A 20149-nucleotide genomic window follows, 5' to 3' on the forward strand; every position below is an offset into this window, starting at 1 on the left:
CAGTTCTTACGTATTAATAATGTGACAGTTCTTAAGCTCTTTGAAACAGTCACACTGGAGACTTCAGCATTGTTGTCTTTAAAAGAAGTCCAAGAATTGCACATTTGGAAAGGACCTGCAGACCTCTGAGCCATTCAACTGAACAGGATCAAAAATATCTGTTAGTCCCTCAGATGCAGGTTAAATACCAGGAATCTCAGTGACTTCTGTGCTCTCTGACAATACATTGTTGTTTAACTGTCCAGGGTTTCCTACATGTGAAGTGTAAGTGACCCCTGCGACATGTTGAGCTTTAATTTGGTTCTCAAGTGTCCACAGTAAGCAAGACAACTCCTCTGCTTGCATGAGCATTTCCAAGGCTCAAAGGCTGTATTTCCCTTTGTCTTCTCTTTAACAGGTAAAGTTCTCTCCAATTCTCTCAGCAGTTTGATGCTGCCCTCTGTAGAACAACTCTTGCCTAAGAAATTCCTGTCAGAATATTTGCCTATTCTAGCTCAAGTCTTTAAATGCATGTACCTGGAAATATGATGATTGCCTTACTTGATGCTTGACACAATCTGATCTTGTCAGCATTATTTGAAAGCTCTCCATTTGAATAGTTAATCAACTATTCCCTTTTTGTGCAAAATGATCTTTCTTGCTACTTTTATGATCCTTTTACTGTAGCTTCTATGAGATGGTTGTTGTGCTCAGACCCGTAAGTTGCATGTGGTGACCTGAATTGGTTTCAGCAACGTGCAGCTGAAAATTCATAACCATATTTTTATTCCTGCTAAAAAAGATGAGTACTATGAGTACTTACTGGTTCCATAGTTCCCAGAAGTTCTGAAGTGATCTTCCGTCTTTGATGGTCGTTTCTTATTTGCAAACAGCAAACTGGGATTGATCACAGTTGTTCAAGCAGAAGCAGCAACCGGGGTTCTGGTTGGCAAGTTTGGCTGAAGGAAAATGTGTTTCTTGCAGTGACCCCACTGGCAGCACTGATTGTTCTTGTGAATAATGGCATAAAACCATGATGATGGTAAAGGATAACGGAGTTCTGCTGAAGGAACACAATGCCTAAATTGCCTCATCACTGGGAAAGAGAAATGAAAATGAGGGAAGGTGAAAGTGCCAGAGGGAGGGAGATGAAAAATGCCAAGAAAGGTGAAACTATGAAAGTAAAGCAACAGCACTCTTATCTTTTATTTCTCCGAAGAAAAGGTGAATGCCATTATACATTAAAAAAAAACCTTGAAACATCTGGACCTTAAAAGTTAGAACGATGCACGTGTGTTGTCACCTGTGTTCTGCTAGGAGGTACTTCACTGAGCAGCGGGTATCAGCACCTGAGGACCTTCTTTTGATAATATGAGCGGCACAAAGGGCAAATATGTGGCACTCCCAAGGATAACTCTTCAAATGCTTCAAGACAGGTATGGTGAAACAAATGTGAACAAGAAAGCAGAACAATCTGTCGTGAAAACGGATTGCTGGTACCAGAAAAAACACAGGCATGTTGAGCAGTAGGGCTGAGTGGCATGATACAGATAGGACAGTCAGCTATCTCCAGCCGAAATGCCTAAGTAAAAACAGCAACAGAAAAACCTCTACGGTAGTGAAACAGCGTAAATGTATCATAAAATTACTAATTAATGCATTCAAACTTTGACCGGTGTATTTTGATGAACGAACAACATTGACTCTTGATTTTGCCTGCAGTCTCCTTGGGCTCTTTAATTGAGGAGAGATGCTGCTGAAGTAAAAGGAGACCTCTGAAGTATAAAAACTTGATAAATGTTCCTGATTTAGAATAGGTTATATTAAAAAACATAACTTGGCTGTCCCCCTCAAAAATCTCAATTGTGCTGAAGGCTACAATGCCTCTGAAGCTGATCATCTAAAGCTGATAAGTGCGTAGTTCTTAAACAGGCAAACAAATAAAGCCAGCCAACCTGCATCTGGATCCTCTCCCAGTCATTTTCACTGAGGAGTATTTCTTTTCCATCCAGCTGCTGAAATGCTTCTCGACAAGCAGCTATAGAAGAGTCTATCTTGGAAAGAAAATCATCTACGTTTATGTCATAAGAACTCAGCAGCCGATTGCTGATCTGTTGAACCTGAAAAGAAAATGGATTGCTGCTAGATTGAAAACTTAATTGGAAAACAGCCATTTTTCAGAGAGGAGGGGATGGGAAGTGAGGGGTGGGGTAACAGCAGCTGTTGTTAGGTCAGTACTTGAATACCTTCTTACTGTTCCACCTCAGTTCTGGGCAGTTTTTCACACCAAGACATGTGCACCCCTTATAACTGCTAAACATGACCCTTCATAGCATATGATGGAGTACTCAAAGTGAACTCTTTTAGACCCGATGGAAGCAAGAAACCAAATCCAATGGCTACACAAATAATAAACAACAAAAGAGAAAAATCCAAACAACAACAACAAAACCCAACCAAAACAGCTGACAAAAACCAGCCAACCGCAGAAATACCTGAAAATCTTGCTTAGCATTTAGTTTTCAAACTTTCAGTTTCCCATTTCCTTCTAAACCTATGAAAAACCTTACAGAAGCAGTTGATGTTTACTAACATATATATATATATATATATAGAGAGAGAGAGATTTACGTAATGTGCAAGTAAGAGAATGTTTTCCACTGATAACTGTAGTGTTTCTCAGTAGAGACTTGAAGACAAACATTAAAAGAGGGCAGATAAGAAGTACTGAAACCCATAACAGAAGCCAGTTGGTTCTTGATGATGCTTTATTCTTTTTTTTAATAGTTTGATCCACTGATAAACTAAGACCTGTTAAGTCATCTCATTGTATTCAAGAGTGATCTCAAGCACAACAGTATGTTGAAAGGATGTATCCATATCTTAGCGCCAATCAGCTTTAGTTACCAGTGCAAGGTAATGCTGAGGTATTAACTTAGCGTATCTAACTAAAAACAAAAGCCTTCTGAAGCCTCCTGCAGAGTGTATTTAAATCACAACGTGATTTGAAAAGCAGCAGAACTTTCCATACTTTGTATGAGACATTTTATACCTGGCAAAGCGCAGATGGATGTTCTTATGCTCCCTCCACGTTTGCTCACTGACAAGAAAGAAAAAACTTCTAATGCTACCCCAAGCAAACAGTGACCTTTAGTGGTATGTGTGCATGAAGAAACAAACAAAAACCCCACTGCAGGCCTTCTCCAGTATTTACACTATGGGGTTTCCAAATAACCCCAAATGATAATTGAGATGCAAAATAACCTGATTAAAGTGCAGTGTATTGGTATGTCTTTAATGGTTTGATGTAAATCTATAAATGAAGATTACTAGGAATGTCTCTGGTTAATCTGAACTGCCGTCACCTAAGTTCTAAAACCAGACCTGCTTCACACAGCAATGTTAACTGCTTTTTCTGACTTCATTTCCAAACCAGACTTCAGAAGGTATAGGATAAGATCATGGAATCATAGAATGGCTTGGAAGGGACCTCAAGGATCATCAAGCTCCAGGCCCTCCCACCCTATTGAGCCACCCCCATCTAATACTAGCGCAGGCTACCCAGGGCCCCATCCAACCTGGCCTAAGATTACACCCAAGCATCAAGTAAAAGTTGATCCAGATGAAAACACTTTTCATCCCGATTTATGCTCGATCTTCATTTAGGTCAGCATCAAACATGAACAGAGCGGAACTGTTTTTGTAAGATAGCCAGGGCAATGTAACTGAAAGGTAGAGCAGTCATGAAAGATGCTTTAACTTTCTCTGTGAGTCTCTCAGGACCCAAAACTTGGGGAAAAACAACTACATTTTAACTCATCCCTGATCCAGTGTGTCTATTTCTGTGAAGCTGAGAGCAGTGCAATCAGCATGCGGTCAGTTCCAGGACCCGACCCATCTCTGAACACTGTGGGATGATTAGATTGACTGCTGAGGGAAATTAACCAACAAGAGCTGAAAGCGGGAGGCAAAGAAAGCGGCTGGAGCTGCATTAAAGTGAGTAGTGTCCCCTTTCTTGCCGTGCTGCGTTGTTTGTTCCTTTTCCCTCAGCGGGGAGAAGCTTCATTTCTTCCCTGAGCGTGCACTTGTGCTTCTCTACCCCATTTCACTAAGTGATCCTGAGAGTCCCCTCATGAACAACTTTGCGCAGTTACTGTAAAGGAGGGAGAGGAAAGTTCTTTTCCTGCCTAAGAGGTCGGCATTCTATTAAGTTCCCTGCTGCTAAGACACTGGTCTGCTTTGAGCTGCTCCTGGATTTCCTGAAGCATGACTTGACCCAACCCGCATCCCATCCATCAGCAAATAAAGCCTGGGGTTGAGAAGAGAAAAACTGTAACTAAAATATAACCCCAAATTTATGTTAACTGGCAAATGTGTACTATCAAAATAAGTGGAAAGTAATGAGCACTTCACATTTGTTAGTCTTACGTTAATATGTTCTAGGATTTACACATTAAATCCTGCTGCGTTACACCCAGACAGATTTTTTCCAGATCTGAAACTAACTGAATTTATTTCTGAAAATGCCGTACCTCTGTTTTGTCTGTGGCTTCTCAAAGTGTGAATAGCAAAGCACAGGCAGAGGATTTGAAATACTCTGTTGGTATGCAAAACTCCTTCAGTCATCTGTAGGGCAGCACAAGGGCTATGATAAAACAGAACGATGAAACAAAGCACCGGCGTGAACTTTGTCCACAGGGAAGCCTTTTAAAGTGATCCAGTGTCAGCAAATTGCTTACTAATGTGTTGACTTATGGCAACCCTCAAAAGTAAAATGAAAAGGCTGGAATTTACAGCATATCAATGAATCAGTTGATAAGCTTTAACTGGTTTAATATCCTCCTCGTTTGGCTGCTTGGAGCCACTTCAAGTTAGCAACAGAATGTTTACCATCTCCATGTGATAAAGGAAGTCAAACGACTAAACAAATTTTAGGACCATTACACTGTTTGGAGAGATTTAAATTAAAATCATTGGGAGAAATCACATGGAGGGGGAGAACGAACCTAAAGCCAGCCAGTCCATCTCACAGTGACTTACCCGGCTTCCTAAACAACAGTCAACGCATTTAGCAAAGCTGGAGATAATGTAATGCGTTTGAAAAGATTTAATTGCACCAATAAAAGGCCGTGCTGCAATTAAATGACGTGCACAAGTGACATTTATGGATAGGATCAAAGAAATTTGCTACCTCATCTGCTGAAGCAACGCCCCGTTCCTGCGTGCAGTGGTGCTAAGAAGTAGCACGCTTTGCTTTCTGACCTTTTGTATCTCCTTTGATCTGAGTTATTAGAAATTCTAATCATAGGTGTAATCAGGGCTCCCATATCACACCGAAATAAGCAATATATGTTCTCCTAGTGCTAATATTTCAGACTTCATTTGTTTTATTTCGTGATATTTATTGAAGAGCGTGAAACCTGGTGTTTAACCTTTGTGATTCTTCCAGGAGAGGCAGGATTATTAAAAACTTGGTTTTGCTTCCACTTGAGGTGCTGTTTGATTATGCTAACATTTAGGAAGTGACATTTAAAAAGCACCACAATATTTATTTTATTTTATTTTATTTTATTTTATTTTATTTTATTTTATTTTATTTTATTTTATTTTATTTTATTTTATTTTATTTTATTTTTGAGGCAAAATTTATTTTAGAAAAGCTTTTTAGTATCTGGAAACAGATTCTCGTGAAAAATTTCTTTGGTATTTTCTTTGACCAGCTCTTAAATGTGTTAAGAGCTAACTGAGCAAAACTCATCTATCATCTGCTACATATCCTTTAATCCTAATTGGCACCAAATTCTTTTAAATGTGGCTAATTGAGATTTAAATTTTAGGAGGAGGTTTTTCACTCAGAGGGTGGTGATGCACTGGAACAGGTTTTGCCCGAGGAGGCTGTGGATGCCCCATCCCTGCAGACATTCAAGGCCAGGCTGGATGTAACTCTGGGCAGCCTGGTCTGCTGGTTGATGACTCTGCACATAGCAGGGGGTTGAAACCGGATGATCCTTGTGGTCCTTTTCAACCCGGGCCATTCTATGATTCTATGCATCCACGTGTGTGTGACATTGTTCCTAAAGTCCCTTATGCAGAAAAATCTGTTTCTGTTGTCTGTTATCACTGTGATACTTAAAGACAGTCACAGTCTACTGAAGTATTTCTTCACTTCTTCCAAACACAAATGTTTAAGCACCCTCCATCCAATCCACCTCCAGTGCCAAAGGACCCTCCATCATCAGTCTGAGTTGGGTTAGAGCAGAAGCTGGAGAAGAGCAAATTCACAGCATGGAGCTACCCAGTTCAGCGCCATGTGAAGGAACACTGACAGTGCAAATAAGTCATGATTGTTTATGGATTCATTAATTTCTCCTCTTAATAAACCACAACCCCTCACAGAAAACAGATTACTGTGACTAATCACAACGAAGAAGTAAATACAGACTCTCACAAAAAGCCTTGTTGTACGTGCCAGAACAATACATAGCTTCTTATTATATATTAACGGAGGCCTTAAGTATTCAAATTATTTTCCCTACTTTTACCTCAAAAATAGGGTGGGATGAGGAGAATGTTAACAGACTGTTTCCAATGCTGCTTGCTTGATATGAGTGATAAGGAATAAATGAAAAGGTAGAGAGCTGACACTTAAGAGTTTAGACTTAAGGGAGCTGAATCAGACCGTAGAATGGACCAAAGAAGCAAATGTAACGCACCTTTTCCTCAAAAAACTGTTTTCTTAGTTTGCTGTCTTTAGGAGGGACTGTTTTTCTCAAGTTTTTATACCATTTTCTAACAACGTATCCCCTCCAGGTGGCCTGAATTCTGTAAGAAACAAGATTGCTCAAGAGGAAGCTTAAATTTGTATTATTTTGGTTTCTTATGAAAAGTTTTTAACAAATTCAGAACATTATTTAGAAATAAATATTGGCCAGTGATGGCATCTCTAGCCGAATCAAGGCTCACCTGGTGGCACACTTTATTTTATACAAGCGGGCCCCGTCATGTATCACTCTGGTCTGATACTGCTTTTTCCTGCACATCGGACAAGACTTTTTGCCTGTAAATTTTTCAAAGGATTTCAGGCACGCCTGAAAAAAATAATTGCAATTATTTCCTATGCATTTGATATCACTGGAAAGAGGTTTGATTACAGAATGTAACAAAAACGTTTATTCAGCAACACATGGACACCAAACAAAGCACATATTTTTGTAAGTAAAACGCTAAAAATTAATTGTAAATCTATGTATATTCTCATGATGTTTTTTTGAGTTAGACTGTTCTTGTTTGGTACAAACTCTGCTTTCCCATAGAGTCTTACAAAGACAGCACAGTGGAATAAAGAACCTCATCATTCAGTAGTTTTAAATTGAACTATTAAAGTTCTTTTTTGGGACGATTACATTGATTCATTGAGATCCTCGTTAAGTAATTTAAAATGCACACTATATGCCTGAATTATTAAATAAAAACATACTCACTTTATGGAATACATGGGAACAGGAAAGCAGCACCTGTTTTACAAAGGAAAAAGCAGAGAAAACTATCTTAAATCCATTCTAAGTCCCCTTCTTCTGGTGACTTGTGAATTCTTCCTGGTTAAAATACTATCATCAGTCTTCTGTAGGAATTACTGAATCAATTACAGCTTAAACCAATGCGTGAATTTGGTGTTAGCAATACATGAAGTGGCAGAACGTGTGAGATGCCAACTACAGCACAGTGTTATGGGCATATTATGGACAACATACTTATCACAAAGGTGATGTCCCTTCCCTCCCTCCCCCTTCCCCATAAACACATAAAAATTCAAGAAGTGATGTAAATCAATTGCAGCGTTTCATACATTAAAATAAACCTACATCAAAATGCAAAATAAGATGAAAAAAACAAGAAAAGAGAAAGTGTGTTCACAGGCTACAAGAAAACTTCACCTTTATCTGACCTAAATTCCCACCAAATGCTGATGATCTCCATCCTGACAAAAGGCAGAGTGGGACAAAAACAGCAGTTGGCTCTTAGAGGAAGGGAAAATGGGGAGAGGACTGGGGAAACCAGAACAAGTAGTGTGCACTATTGAGCTGGCAAACACAAAAGGATTAATGGCTGGCTGCCAGCTGAAGGGAAAGCTTTCAGATACAGTGGCTTTTTTCTCTTGAGGGAGGAAAGCTAACAGAAATTCCGAGGACAAGAAAAAAAAAAAGGATTCCAGGGGCATTTCCCTTTTTGTGCCAAATCTGAAGTAACCTTCTTAATGACTGCTGTCTTTTGGTCCCTCTTGTCCAGCTTTAGACTTCTAGGGTAGAACGGTCTTTTGCCAGATCCATCCCACCTGTCTTTGGACAACTGTACACCTACAGTTAATGTTCATGTGGAGGGAAGTAAAACCCTTCCACCTAAGGTCTGTGAGAGCAGCACTCCTCTCCAATCGGTCACTCGTCACTTCACGTTTTCAATATGATACATGAGAGGCTGTAATAAAGCTCAATGGATGTGCTCATGCACATGCGTGGCATTGAATAGACCAAAGTAAAATGTTATCTGAAGAAATGCTCACATATGTAAAAGACTGAATGGCATTAAAAGCGAACTTACTTCCATTATCCAAATGGAAATAACTACTGAATTAAACCACAAAGTAAGGAAACTTGTGAGAAAAGAAAATATAACGTACATTGATTAATTAGTGTGTATTTACAATTTTGATTAACAGGGCCAAAGTTCGTACCTAATGTGAGTTTAAATGGAGCAAAATATAGCCTAGAATTGCTTTGCAAAATCAAACAAAACTGCTGATTACCTTTTCCACTGCTGTCATAACTGCATCAGTGAACAAACACTACCAGCCTTTCTCTACCATCCCACTTGCAAAGTACTTCAGAGTTGGCCAACACAGCACTACACAGCTGCTAAATACTACATGGCATTCTAAAGTTGAACCTCTCGGTTCTTCTCTTCCTCCAGCTAGTGACTTTTAGGAGTAACTCTGGAAAAACTTAGTTACACACAATGGTGTAGTCCACAAGTTACACACGTACCTGAGGCTGAAGTGCAAACTCTTCCCTGCATATTGCGCAGGGCTGGATGGAATCTCCATGCTGAATGGATCTCTGCTTTATTTTTGCCCATTCTTCAGCAGTCAGTGGCAGGGAAGGGGGCTCAACTAGTCCTAATTTCTGAGCTGCAGACAGTTAGAACAGCAAATCACCAGATAATGTTCATCAATCGTTCATTCATTTAAAAATACTGCATACAGAGGCTTCACACAAATTTATCATCACATAAACCACTGGCAGGTAACATACTTCCTAATACTGGCTAGCTATTTGCTAATTTTCAGACCTTCTTTTAGATATGAGATTTATATAGGGATTTTTTAAATGTAAGCTACTATTTGCCAAGTAATATGAATGTGATACCCATTCACAGCTATCACAGGACATCAGTGGCTGGGGCACTGTGACAGCTCAGCTAGGCAGTCTCAAATGATAACTGTGAGGTACCATGCTGAATGCCCATGATAAATCTGTCTTCTCGAAGAAGGGATTTGTGAAAACACAGTATTTCCCCCACATATGGGATATAGAACAGGATCAGTATCTCAGTAGTGAAAATAAGAGATGCTAAGTGGTACAGTAAAATGAGACCTATGTCATACTGAGGAGCAGAAGAAACATTTGTGGACTGAATGAAGATAATGGAGGAATGCCTGAAGTGTATAACGTAAAATATGAGTCCATGATGGGGCATCCATAATATTTGCTAAAATCGGAAAAGAAAAGGTATATTAAATAGTTAGAAGGTAAAGCAATGGTGCCAAGTAGAGAGCTTTGGTTGTAAATGGGAAACAGTCAAGTCTATCTCTTGTACCGCAGAGTGGATCCAACCAAATTCTTGACATAAAGCTTCCTTATAGCAGAGAACATCCTTTAAAGACACCGAACAAATCTGATTTCATATCTTACCTTTACTAAAAAAATATATCAGGCTTCACCTGACAGTAATATCAAAGAGTATCAGTGGATGAGTAAGAATAGAGGATCGTGTGTGGGTAGTCCAACACACACGCATGGATAGTCTTTGCAATGACAGAATCTGGATACACAGCAAACGAGTCACAGTGTGAAAGACTATCACAGAATAAAAAATGCCCTTTATTTTCTTCCAGTCACTGTGGTCAGAAACTGTTCTGGGGAAGACAGCGTGACTGCACCGGGGAAGCCTTTTGTGCATGCCCAGAGTGAAATAAATAAATAAGTAAATAAATACGTAAGTAAAGCTTATTAAAAACTTCCATAAAAAGATGATTAGTGCTGCCAAATAGGAAGAGATTGGATGCAAAACTTAACTTCTAAATAATATAAACCAGATGGGATATTTGTGAGGGACAGGTTACACAGGTGTTTAGAAGGGAAAGCTATTACACAACACAGTTGATGAAGGAAAACTGGCAGCAGGACACAGACGAAGTGATACGTGATTGATGTAAAAGGCCCTGTGAAGATATTTTTGAAGCTGCACTTGGAAGAAATGTAAGTAATGAAAGCCTACATTTATCACAGCTCAGGAGATCCAAGAGTTTTCATTCTTATGCACTGCTTAGAAGCCCAACCTGCTTACTGACACACAGCTGAGTTATTTATCCTAAAACGAACATTAGCGAAGTAATTACATACAATAACCTCTAAGCCCTTATAATTAGCTTTTAGGACGCAAGCCCCCGTTGAGAAAAATTTAATGACCAAACCCTCGGAGGTTGTTTGATTACCTACAAACTCAAGAAGAAAAAAATACACTAAATTACATTTTCAAAGTTGCTACACAAATTAAAGGTTTCAAATACAGCGTCCTTAAAAAGAGAAAGTTTGACACAAGCATTACGCATTAATGAGAGATTACAGGTGAAAATACTAATAAGCAAACACAGACACAAAGGCAATGACTTCTTAGAATCTTTCAGCACATTCTTTGCAATTGGTTGCACAAACATTCGTGTAGGATCTCTCAGTCAGTGCTGGGATTTAAGGAGAAAATACTTTGTCTTGTAGTTGCAGAGAACATGCTCACACTTGGTCTGCATTTTTTCACCACATTTAGCTTCCAGAATCGCTCGTTATTTGTATTTGCGTTAACCCCAGTAGCTCTCTGCTGGCTTTGCCCCCGGAATCCTCTCCTCTTTCAAATTCCTCTTCAAACGGAACCAAAGGAGAAAAAAAAAACTCCCATCTTTAGAAGTATAACCAAGCAAACATACTAATAACCACCCTGTCTTACTACCTTTGTCCAAACTCTTGCTGCACTCACTTATTGTGTATTATCTTAAGTTACCCCCTCAACCTCATGCTGATTCCAAAAGGCAGTTGCCTGTGCTTGTATGGAGCCTCATTGATTTACATGGTTCTCTTTAGAGCTTGGACTACTGTGACAGCTCCTCCAGCAAAGGCAACACGATCTTCAGAGAGGCCTCGGGGCATTTTTATAAAAAAAAAAAAGAATAAATAAAACAACTTTTAATGATGATGAAAGTTTGTTGCATTTAAGACTGGAAATCGTGGAGCTGGAAAGCTCCAAGAAAAGACTAATGAAGACAACCAAAAGGATGGAGGTGGGATGATCACGGCAAGAATACCATAGAAACATTTAAAGGGAAGCAGAGAATGGAAACTGATTGCTGAGAAGCACATTTGGACTCCAGCTCTGCTGAGACGCTTCACGGCTTTGGATTCCTGGATTTCTTTTTAAAGTCAGTATTATCTGTCACTGCTGCACAACTGTGTTATTATAATGCTATTTAAAAGTGAGTTTTCTCACCAGGCATCATTCCAAGCCTTCACATCTGTGACTTTTATCTTGTTGCATGTTTGTTTCTAAATTTGAAAAAGGTATTTAGCTACAGGTGTTAATTCTTCCTGGATTTAGCCCCAGGACCATAGCAAAAACAAACCTTTTTAACTTTGAGTAAAGGTGGGCATATGTTAACAGAACACATTTAACACAGCACAAGTGTCTTTTCACTGAATAAGGAAGAAAAGAAACCATTTCAAAAGGACATAAAACCCTCCTTATTCATCCTGCAGTCTTCAAAATAAACACAGTATCCTAAACACAGTATCCTAGCTTAAGATGAGAATATAAGGTAATGGAAGTTACAGCAGTCAATATGTGAAGCATATTAAAATAGTGTAAAAGACTTCCTGCCCTTTAATGAAGAATTCTTCTTCCTGAAGATAGGTTTTTCTTTTTCTTTTTTTACATTTACTTTCATAAGAAGAATAAGTCTTAATATATTTATAAAGTCGTATTCAAGCCAATTCCACTGCTTAAATGACCATTCACATGGCGGCCTAAATGGTCGGACTTTGACTATCTTAAAAATAAGAACTAATGCTGTTTAGCACTGTATTGCCTTACCTAATAGAAAGTCTAGATGCCTCCTTTTAGTTACTGTAAATAAAGAGCAGAAATTCACAAATGAGAGTATAAAGAAGTTTACCTAACGTTAGCCGTGGAGGATTGGGATCAAGAACGTATTCCTTTTCTGCATCTTCTTTATTCTTCTGGTGAGCGCTCTTTTTTTGTAGCCCAGTGTCAACCACTGCTTTGATCATCTCTTTCTTCGCACGTCTGTAAATGTTCCTGATGTTCCTTGACCTTGACTTAAGAGGATCTGCTAACGAAAGATCTTGGAGCTGATGACTGTGTATTATATGATCCTGCAAAGCAACTGCAGAAACTGCTATCCCCTCTCGTTCAGAGGTGAGGCCCTAGCAAGGAACAAAAAAAAAACAGGTTTCCATAATTATTATTGCAAATGATCTAAAAAGATGTACGTGATACTAAATTAAGAGAAATCTTAGACAAAGTTTTTGACTTGTTAAAGGCTTTTATCCACATGCAACTCGTTTACTTGAAGCCTCACATACAATTACAGGGACGTGAAGTCTAAGATTGATGTTTCTGACACAACCCAGTTTTAACATACAAAAAGTAAAATGATATCTTTCATTTGTCGTTTGTATTAAGTAAAATAGCAGTAATTTTTCAGTTTTAATTACGGAGTCCATAATCATTATATGCAATAAACTCATCATGGACTATAAAAGCCTGGCGTGCCCAAGCACATTTCATTTCAATTAAAAACAATCCCAAGGGCTTACGTGGTTTTCCAGAACACTAAATACGAGAGATGCTCTGAAAGTAATGCCTCCTATTTTATTCTGTTGGCCCAGAACATCGGAGGTGAATGTTGGTGATATGGGGTGATATGGGGTGATAAGGCAGTAGAGGCAGAACCTTCCTGTCAATATTCTGTTGAGGTTTTTTTTTGCTTTGTAACAGATGGCAGCAGAGGAGCAGCCTGGCTCTATCTCATGTGACACAGAAATGAGTATGAAACAGAGATACTTCAATGAATTCCTCCAGGAGGAAAAAAATTGCACACATTGACATCCATTGACCCTTGGTGAACATTTATGGAGACCAAACAGTGGACATCACAACAGTGAGGTGAATGGATGGTGTGTTTCAATGGTGACAACAGCAGTGAGTGTGAAAGACAAGACATGCTCTGTATGACCATGAAGATTTTTACAAGCATGGCATACAGGCTCTTGTTCATCACTGGTAAAAATGCATTGCTAACAGTGGTGACTATGCTGAAAATTAGTGTTTTGTAGCTGAGAATTTGGTCTGTCAAATAATGATTTTGTGCTCTTTGTTTTATCTTTTGGGGAACTAAATAGGAGGCATTACTTTTGGAGCAAAAGGAATACATTATTTTTATGCAGGTAATGGGTTTATCTACCTATTCCTACAGTTCTTCCCACTCCTTTGCCTTCTTTCAAAGGTGTGCAGTCATACCTTGTAAAAATGATGATGCTCCATCGATCATCCCCAGACAGGTCTACAAAAGTCAGTTGGCTCTAGGAACAGAAACAGTGCCAGAAATGCCTGGCAACGAAAAGCCTGGGTGGGGCAAAGAACCTGGACTGTTGGGTATGCACAGCCTTCATCCAAGTGCTCCTCTGCCAGTGCTGTTTTAGCACCAGCAGGGTGTTTATCTACGATCTAAGGAGGATAAATCCAATCAGCAGTGGCTCCAGCCCAAAAAGCACCATTAAGTTGGATAGTGTGCTTGTTGTGGCTGTGTCTCTTGCTGGGTTGGGTGAAGAACTCACACTCTTTCCTGTTAACCAAAACAAAGTTGTCTCATTTGAAGTTATGCACTGGTGGCTTTGAGAAAAGGAGATGAGATGATTGCCATTTTGGGTCACTTGCATTTTGGCAAATCTGTAGAGTTACTAAAAAAATACTGTATATACAAAGAGAAGAGATGAGCTGTATCCACAAAGGTAAAACCAAAGACCTCTGTCACCTGGTGTCCTGTCCTCAGTCCCAGCAAGAAGCGATGGCTTAAGGGAACATATTTCCCTATGAGACTTTTCAGGCTTTGGAGCGTGACCTGAGCTGGAAGCACTGTGCTTCTCTGTGTCCATCTCTCTGGCACAGAGCCCTGCAAAGGCACTCGTAGCCCATAGTATGAGCATAGGTTTCCACTTGCTCGTTCCCTTTGCATTGTCACTTGCAGATCCTTTATCTCCTAAGCAGAGGACAGGCACAGATGCTGCCTTAAGTCCAGGTGTGCCATTTTAATAATCTTTTGGGCTTAAATAGCATTCAAAGTCCTTCTCAACTGCTACTGACCTAAAAAAAAATCATTTTCTTGTGGAAGTGACATTTTCCAAGAGAAAGCAGTGATGTTGTCCTGAGAGTAATCCTTTGAGCAGCATATAAATGGAGTGATTAATCCACTGGATGCATTTCTTCTCTGCAATTATAAGTAATTACTTTAAATTCAAATCTGCAAATGAGAATACCTCTGTAGTGCGAGGGAAGATGTAAAAAAAAACATCTGAAGTGGCTATAATGACATGAAATCACCCTTTGTTTCTGAGGACAGAAAGATAAAATAGCAGTTTTTAAAGTGAACGTGTGAGTTTGCCTGACACCAAACCTGACTCAGTAATATCACAAAGGGAGATTTTATAATATATGCTTTTAAATACATTTCTAGTAATAAATTTTACCAAGCAAATAAAAGTACAAAACTTGTTTTTGTGCTGTCTAAAATTCATGTGGAAGTGCGAATGCTGTCACAGCGGCAAAATAAATCAATTGAATTACAGAAAAACCAGCATCAGTTTTAAAACAAAAACACTGAAAAACGCTTTCCTCCTGTATGCCTTTTGGCTTCACTGTTCATCATCCCTGAACTTAGTCAGGCATTGCTTGTAGCTTTCCTGTATTGCTTTTCTTTTTCCTTCCCTGAGTCCTTTACCGAGTTCCTCAGAGTTGCTAATAAGCAGAGAGGTTGCCTTCTTTTCCATTTCTGTCATACCTCATTAAGGTGATTTTATACACACGTATGCTTAATTAAGGCTTTTCATTAAAATAAGCCTTTAATCCAAAGGTGCTGGGCCTTAATTGAAACTCAGAGAAGATTAGTGTCATCTCTTATTTTGGTGTGTGCTCTTACTGTACTTTCAGCTGCTTCTAAACTGAAATGTTTGTGTTAGCCCCAGCTGATACATGGCCAGAAATAAATTACAATTCATACTGCAGTCTTCTGGAGAGCAGCATGCCTCAGTAACTGCCATTTCTTATTAAGTGCCGCTTTTTACCGAGAGCCTCCACTTAAAATGCAGAAGGTTGCTTTAAACACTCGAAGGACATTATCATAATGAACGTGCTGCCCGCTCTAAAGGTGACTAATAAGTGATGGATGATATCTGTTTTTATCTGTGCGTATTATTTGAAAAGGTAATTGTTTTTCTAAATAGTGCTGAAATCGCAGGTCTGCCAAGAAGGCCTGAAGGTCGGAGAACTCTTTTTAGGAAGATTTATGAAAAATGGAAGTTTTAGCTACAAGTTAGCAGCACTCATGAGGCACATCATGGTGTAATGAGCTATAAAGCCTTTGTGAAGGAGGAAGATATGGGTTCAGCAGGTTCTGGTCTTGCAGCACAAAGTGGACCAGCAGAAAAGCCAATACATTTTCTTCTAGTACAGCTGCAACTGAGCTGGGTGCTTCTAATTAGCAGAAGCAGGTGGCCTGCTATCAGTGGGATGAGAAGAACTTTCCAAGGAGAGCAGATAGCTTGAATGGGTTGAATGGGTTCACCTGCTGCAGGGAACCTGCTTTGGTAGGTGGGTCAGACTTGATGATCTCTGGAGGTCCCTTCCAACCCCTATGATTCTGTGAATCAATGCTGAAACCTGGGCTTTATACTGTGATGCTGTTTGCAGCGTGTTTTGATGCTTTGTTATGTTGGAGGAGCGTTAAAAAAGTGTAGAGCTTGAAAGGAATGCTCTGCTTCGTGGAAGTCATTTGTACTTGATCAACACTGAAGAGGCAGATTTAAAAGAATGTGTTATAAAATTACATATTGACATGATTAAAAAAAGAAGAAGCAGGAAAGGGGTTGTATCAAGCAAGAAAAGGTGAATGCTGTACTCAGGTGAACCTTTAGTGAGTGGAAGGGCTGTTACATAGCAGCGTTACAGCAGCGCTGGGGTGTGTTACTGTCTCCCAGCCAAGCTCCAGGGTGTGAATGTTGAATAGGATGAGGAATGACTTTTATGTCTTTACATATATAGATTATTATTATTTTTTTCCACTGGAAATAAGGATATTTATGCTACTGAATGTGTATATGCCAATAATAATTCTAAAAACCAAGCACGGTGTTGTCAAAAATGATGAAAGCCAAGGTGGAACGCGCCGAGGAGGAGTCCCTGCTTCAAATAATTCTGCTGACCTAGGAAGGCAAGAGAACCAAGCTTGTAACTCAGCAAGGAAGGTGGTATCACACCGCTTTGTAGCTGCTCAGTTAAAGATGTATTTTGTGTGTTTGTGTTTTTTTTTAAGAGAGGTCCCTCAGCCATCCCCAATTATAAAAGTACAGGGGTTGCTCTTTTTTCTCATGTTGGTGAAGTTTTACCTCATTTACTATTTATTTGCATACATATGAAGCACACATACATACGGACACTGTGTTTTTTCATTGCTGTGCTCTGGGTTTATTTTCTGCACTTTCTGTCAGTTTCTGCTAATTTCCAGGCATGTGCTTCCCTGTGTAGCTGTAGGTTTTAAGGGTAGTAGAGCTGTTATTAGCTCTCGTTTAAAGCCCTTTCAAGTAAATGAGAAGGCTGTCATTGGTTTATAGTTGAATTCAGAACCTGTTCTGTTAAGTAAATATTATTTCCTTCTCAGGGAGGAAGAGCTTAATTTAAAGGGAAATTTGCGTATGTACGCTTTGGGAACAAATGAGATCCCAAGCCAGATGTGATTTCATGCATGACCTTTCATTTTTATTGAACGTTGTGGCAGAGTGAAAACTTTTGCCCCGCAATAGTGCACATATTGGTGAGGATTTATAGAGCCGTAGTGCTTTTTGTTTATAAAAGCCTCTGTGACGTTTTATCAGAGTACACTGAGAAGGGCTTCGGTGTAATATTAAGCACCTGTTATGCAGTATTTCTGTCGGCTGTCTTTATTAACTGTGTGTTAATATCAGAATGAGGAGTGCTGTGAATGTGTGCTCAGTTTTGGATGTGTCTGTGAAGTGCTGCTTCTGTTCTGATCTGTAATTTCCAGTTAGCAAACGAATATTTGCTTAATGTGGACATTTCCCGTTCTGTGGGAAATCAGTTTAATCAGGTAAAAGCTGATTTTTTCTGCAAATGTCTACTACATACAAACCTCAGATTCATATAATGGCCAGCTTTTAATGCACTGATAGCGTCTCTTCCTCTCTGTTTGTCTTGTAAGAGGTTCTCATTCCTTGAGAATGAAGTAAAGCCCTGGTTCCATCACTGCAGTCTTCAGAATTAGCACTGAAAACACAGGATTCTTTTCCTGGGCTGATGAAAGTAATTTCTTGTTTGCTGTGTCAAACAAAGCATGCTATTTGTCACATTGTGGTTTGTGTATCTTTTTAGAAGCTTTCAACTTTGATCTGAGTCAAGGTACACTCAGTAGCACAGATGACAGAAGTCACAAACCAGTGATGTGCATTGTCATTCATACAAACTCTTTAAGTCAACAAATACTGAGACTTAGATGTAGAAAAACATATTGCTTTTGAGGGGGCTTGTGCATTCTTGTGAGAAAATGCAGACCTTTGCTTTTCTTGTTTCAGACAAAGGTGTGGAACAATTTATTAGTTAGGGATTCAGTTCAGTGTCTGCAGTCAAAAGGTGCCTCTTCTAGACGAGATTCTGGCCCTTGCTTATATTTTCTAGGTAAACAGTTGCGTTTAAAAGACATTGTAGAGGTGGGCTCAGTAGCACATAAAAGCTGCTTTCTTCAAACTGTCATCACTGAGGTTTCAGAGAGTGCTTTTAATACTTCCAGCTCTGGTGTTTGTGTTTCTTTCCCCCCCTTTTTTTTCTCTCTTAATGTTAAATGCTATTTGTAACAGCACATTTTTTTCCCTATTTCCCCCTTCCCTCCCCCCCCCCCCCCACCCCGTTTCTCATCTAATATAAAATTAACTCGCCTTTTTCCTCTTCTATCTCTAGGGAAATTGATATTGTGAGTAACAAACCAGTGGGTTAAAAAGCTGTTTCACAGAGTTTCTGTTGCAAACATGAATGCCAAAAAGGCATAGAGTTATAAAACCAACAGGTTGTTCGAATGGCCGGCCATGTGATTCTGAAGGTTATGGTCTACCGCGTTTTGAAGCGCAGTTTCATCATCTGCTCTGACATGCTAACATTGTGCAAGGGATTTTACAGTTAGCAAAGCTTGGAACTTAACATGTTTGTTTGGTGAAAGCGTATCTCTCAGAAAGCCATTCAACCTTCAGCTACAACTTCAAACTTTGTCGAGGTGTTGTCTGTTCAAGTGGTCAGTTGTTGTCCCTGTTATTCTTTATTACATCTCATTTGAATTTGTCTGGCATCAGCCTGTAGACATTTGCTCTTCCTTGGCTAGGCTGAAGGGCTTTTTATTAACTGGTATTTTCTCTATGGAAAGGTACCTTAACACTGTCATCATGTCGCCCCTCTATTTTTGTTGCAAACCTGATCAGATCAGGTTGGCCAAACTACTCCTAACACGTTTGCTGAGGCCTAAAATACTCCCATGTATTTCTTCCTTCACTGTGCAGTCTATCTGTTTTCAAGTTCTTGTAAAAATGAAGATACCTCAAACCTACAGTTCTCTTATTCTCATCAACACCAATTATGAAGGACAAGGATTTCTTTGCTTAGTGAGGAGGCAGCACAAAACTTTCTTCCTATTGTTACATAATTTTCTTCCCACTATATCTTTAGATAGAAATGTCTGGCTCCTTAAGTGCTGTTCAGATATCTCTTAGTTGTAAAATAGGTGCAAGAATAGGAGATGCAGGGAGCAACTTCTGCTGCTGTGCTGCAGAAAAGCAAAGGGAACTTGAAAGAGGAACGTTTCTGTAATGTAATACTATTTGCAAATACTAATAGAATAATGTCAGGAGCTTAAAGGAAACTCTGGGTAAGGCTCAATGTCTGGCACGAGGATAATTCAGATATAACACAGCACCTGTTAGATATCGAAAATGATCAGCGAGCTACAATATTTTGTGTCTGTACAGTTTGTAAGAAGAACAAATTGGGATATGGAAGATCAGTTCAGAAATGTGAAGCGTGGATAGGAACTTGAGAGTATATTCAGGCTAAATAATACTTAGAACAGGGTGAATTTAACACTAAGGAATAGGAAGTAAAGATTAGTTTGTTTTTCTCAGGAAAAATGTGAGGTGGATGACATCATTCCATATCATATCACAACATGATGCACAGCACAATATGAACTAAACACCTTATGAGCTTTGTGAAACTTGGAATGCAACTTTTGGTGTGTGCGATAAATAAGTATTTAATGCTTATTTCAAAGGCACATAGCTCAAATATGAGGGTAATTAACCTCTAATGAATTTCAAGGAACCTGAAGAATTCTTAGAGATGTGGTGATAGTGTGCTGAAAGTATTACAGGATATATGTGAGGAGTCACCATGGCACAAAGGGTGCAAGCTGAAAGGACAGAGTTCATGCAGGAACAAAGCATTTTGGTTGCTTAGAACTTGAGCAGATCATAGGAAACTACCTACCCTACTGCTGCTATTT

At 39.3% G+C, this 20149-nt stretch overlaps 1 protein-coding gene across 1 annotated transcript; it reads right to left on the minus strand.

Annotated features, from left to right (window-relative positions):
• Nucleotides 1-1321: 1321 nt before the first annotated feature.
• RNF32 (ring finger protein 32) lies at nucleotides 1322-13863 on the minus strand. The gene is made up of 8 exons (XM_072328261.1): nucleotides 13840-13863; nucleotides 12473-12743; nucleotides 9018-9160; nucleotides 7461-7493; nucleotides 6943-7067; nucleotides 6693-6801; nucleotides 1935-2099; nucleotides 1322-1561 (listed from the first exon to the last, which is right to left on the minus strand). Exons 1-8 carry the CDS (start codon nucleotides 13861-13863, stop codon nucleotides 1322-1324), a joined length of 1110 nt encoding a protein of 369 aa, XP_072184362.1.
• Between the last annotated feature and the right edge of the window lie 6286 nt (nucleotides 13864-20149).

Source organism: Excalfactoria chinensis, chromosome 2, assembly GCF_039878825.1.
Source record: "Excalfactoria chinensis isolate bCotChi1 chromosome 2, bCotChi1.hap2, whole genome shotgun sequence".
Taxonomy (NCBI): domain Eukaryota; kingdom Metazoa; phylum Chordata; class Aves; order Galliformes; family Phasianidae; genus Excalfactoria; species Excalfactoria chinensis.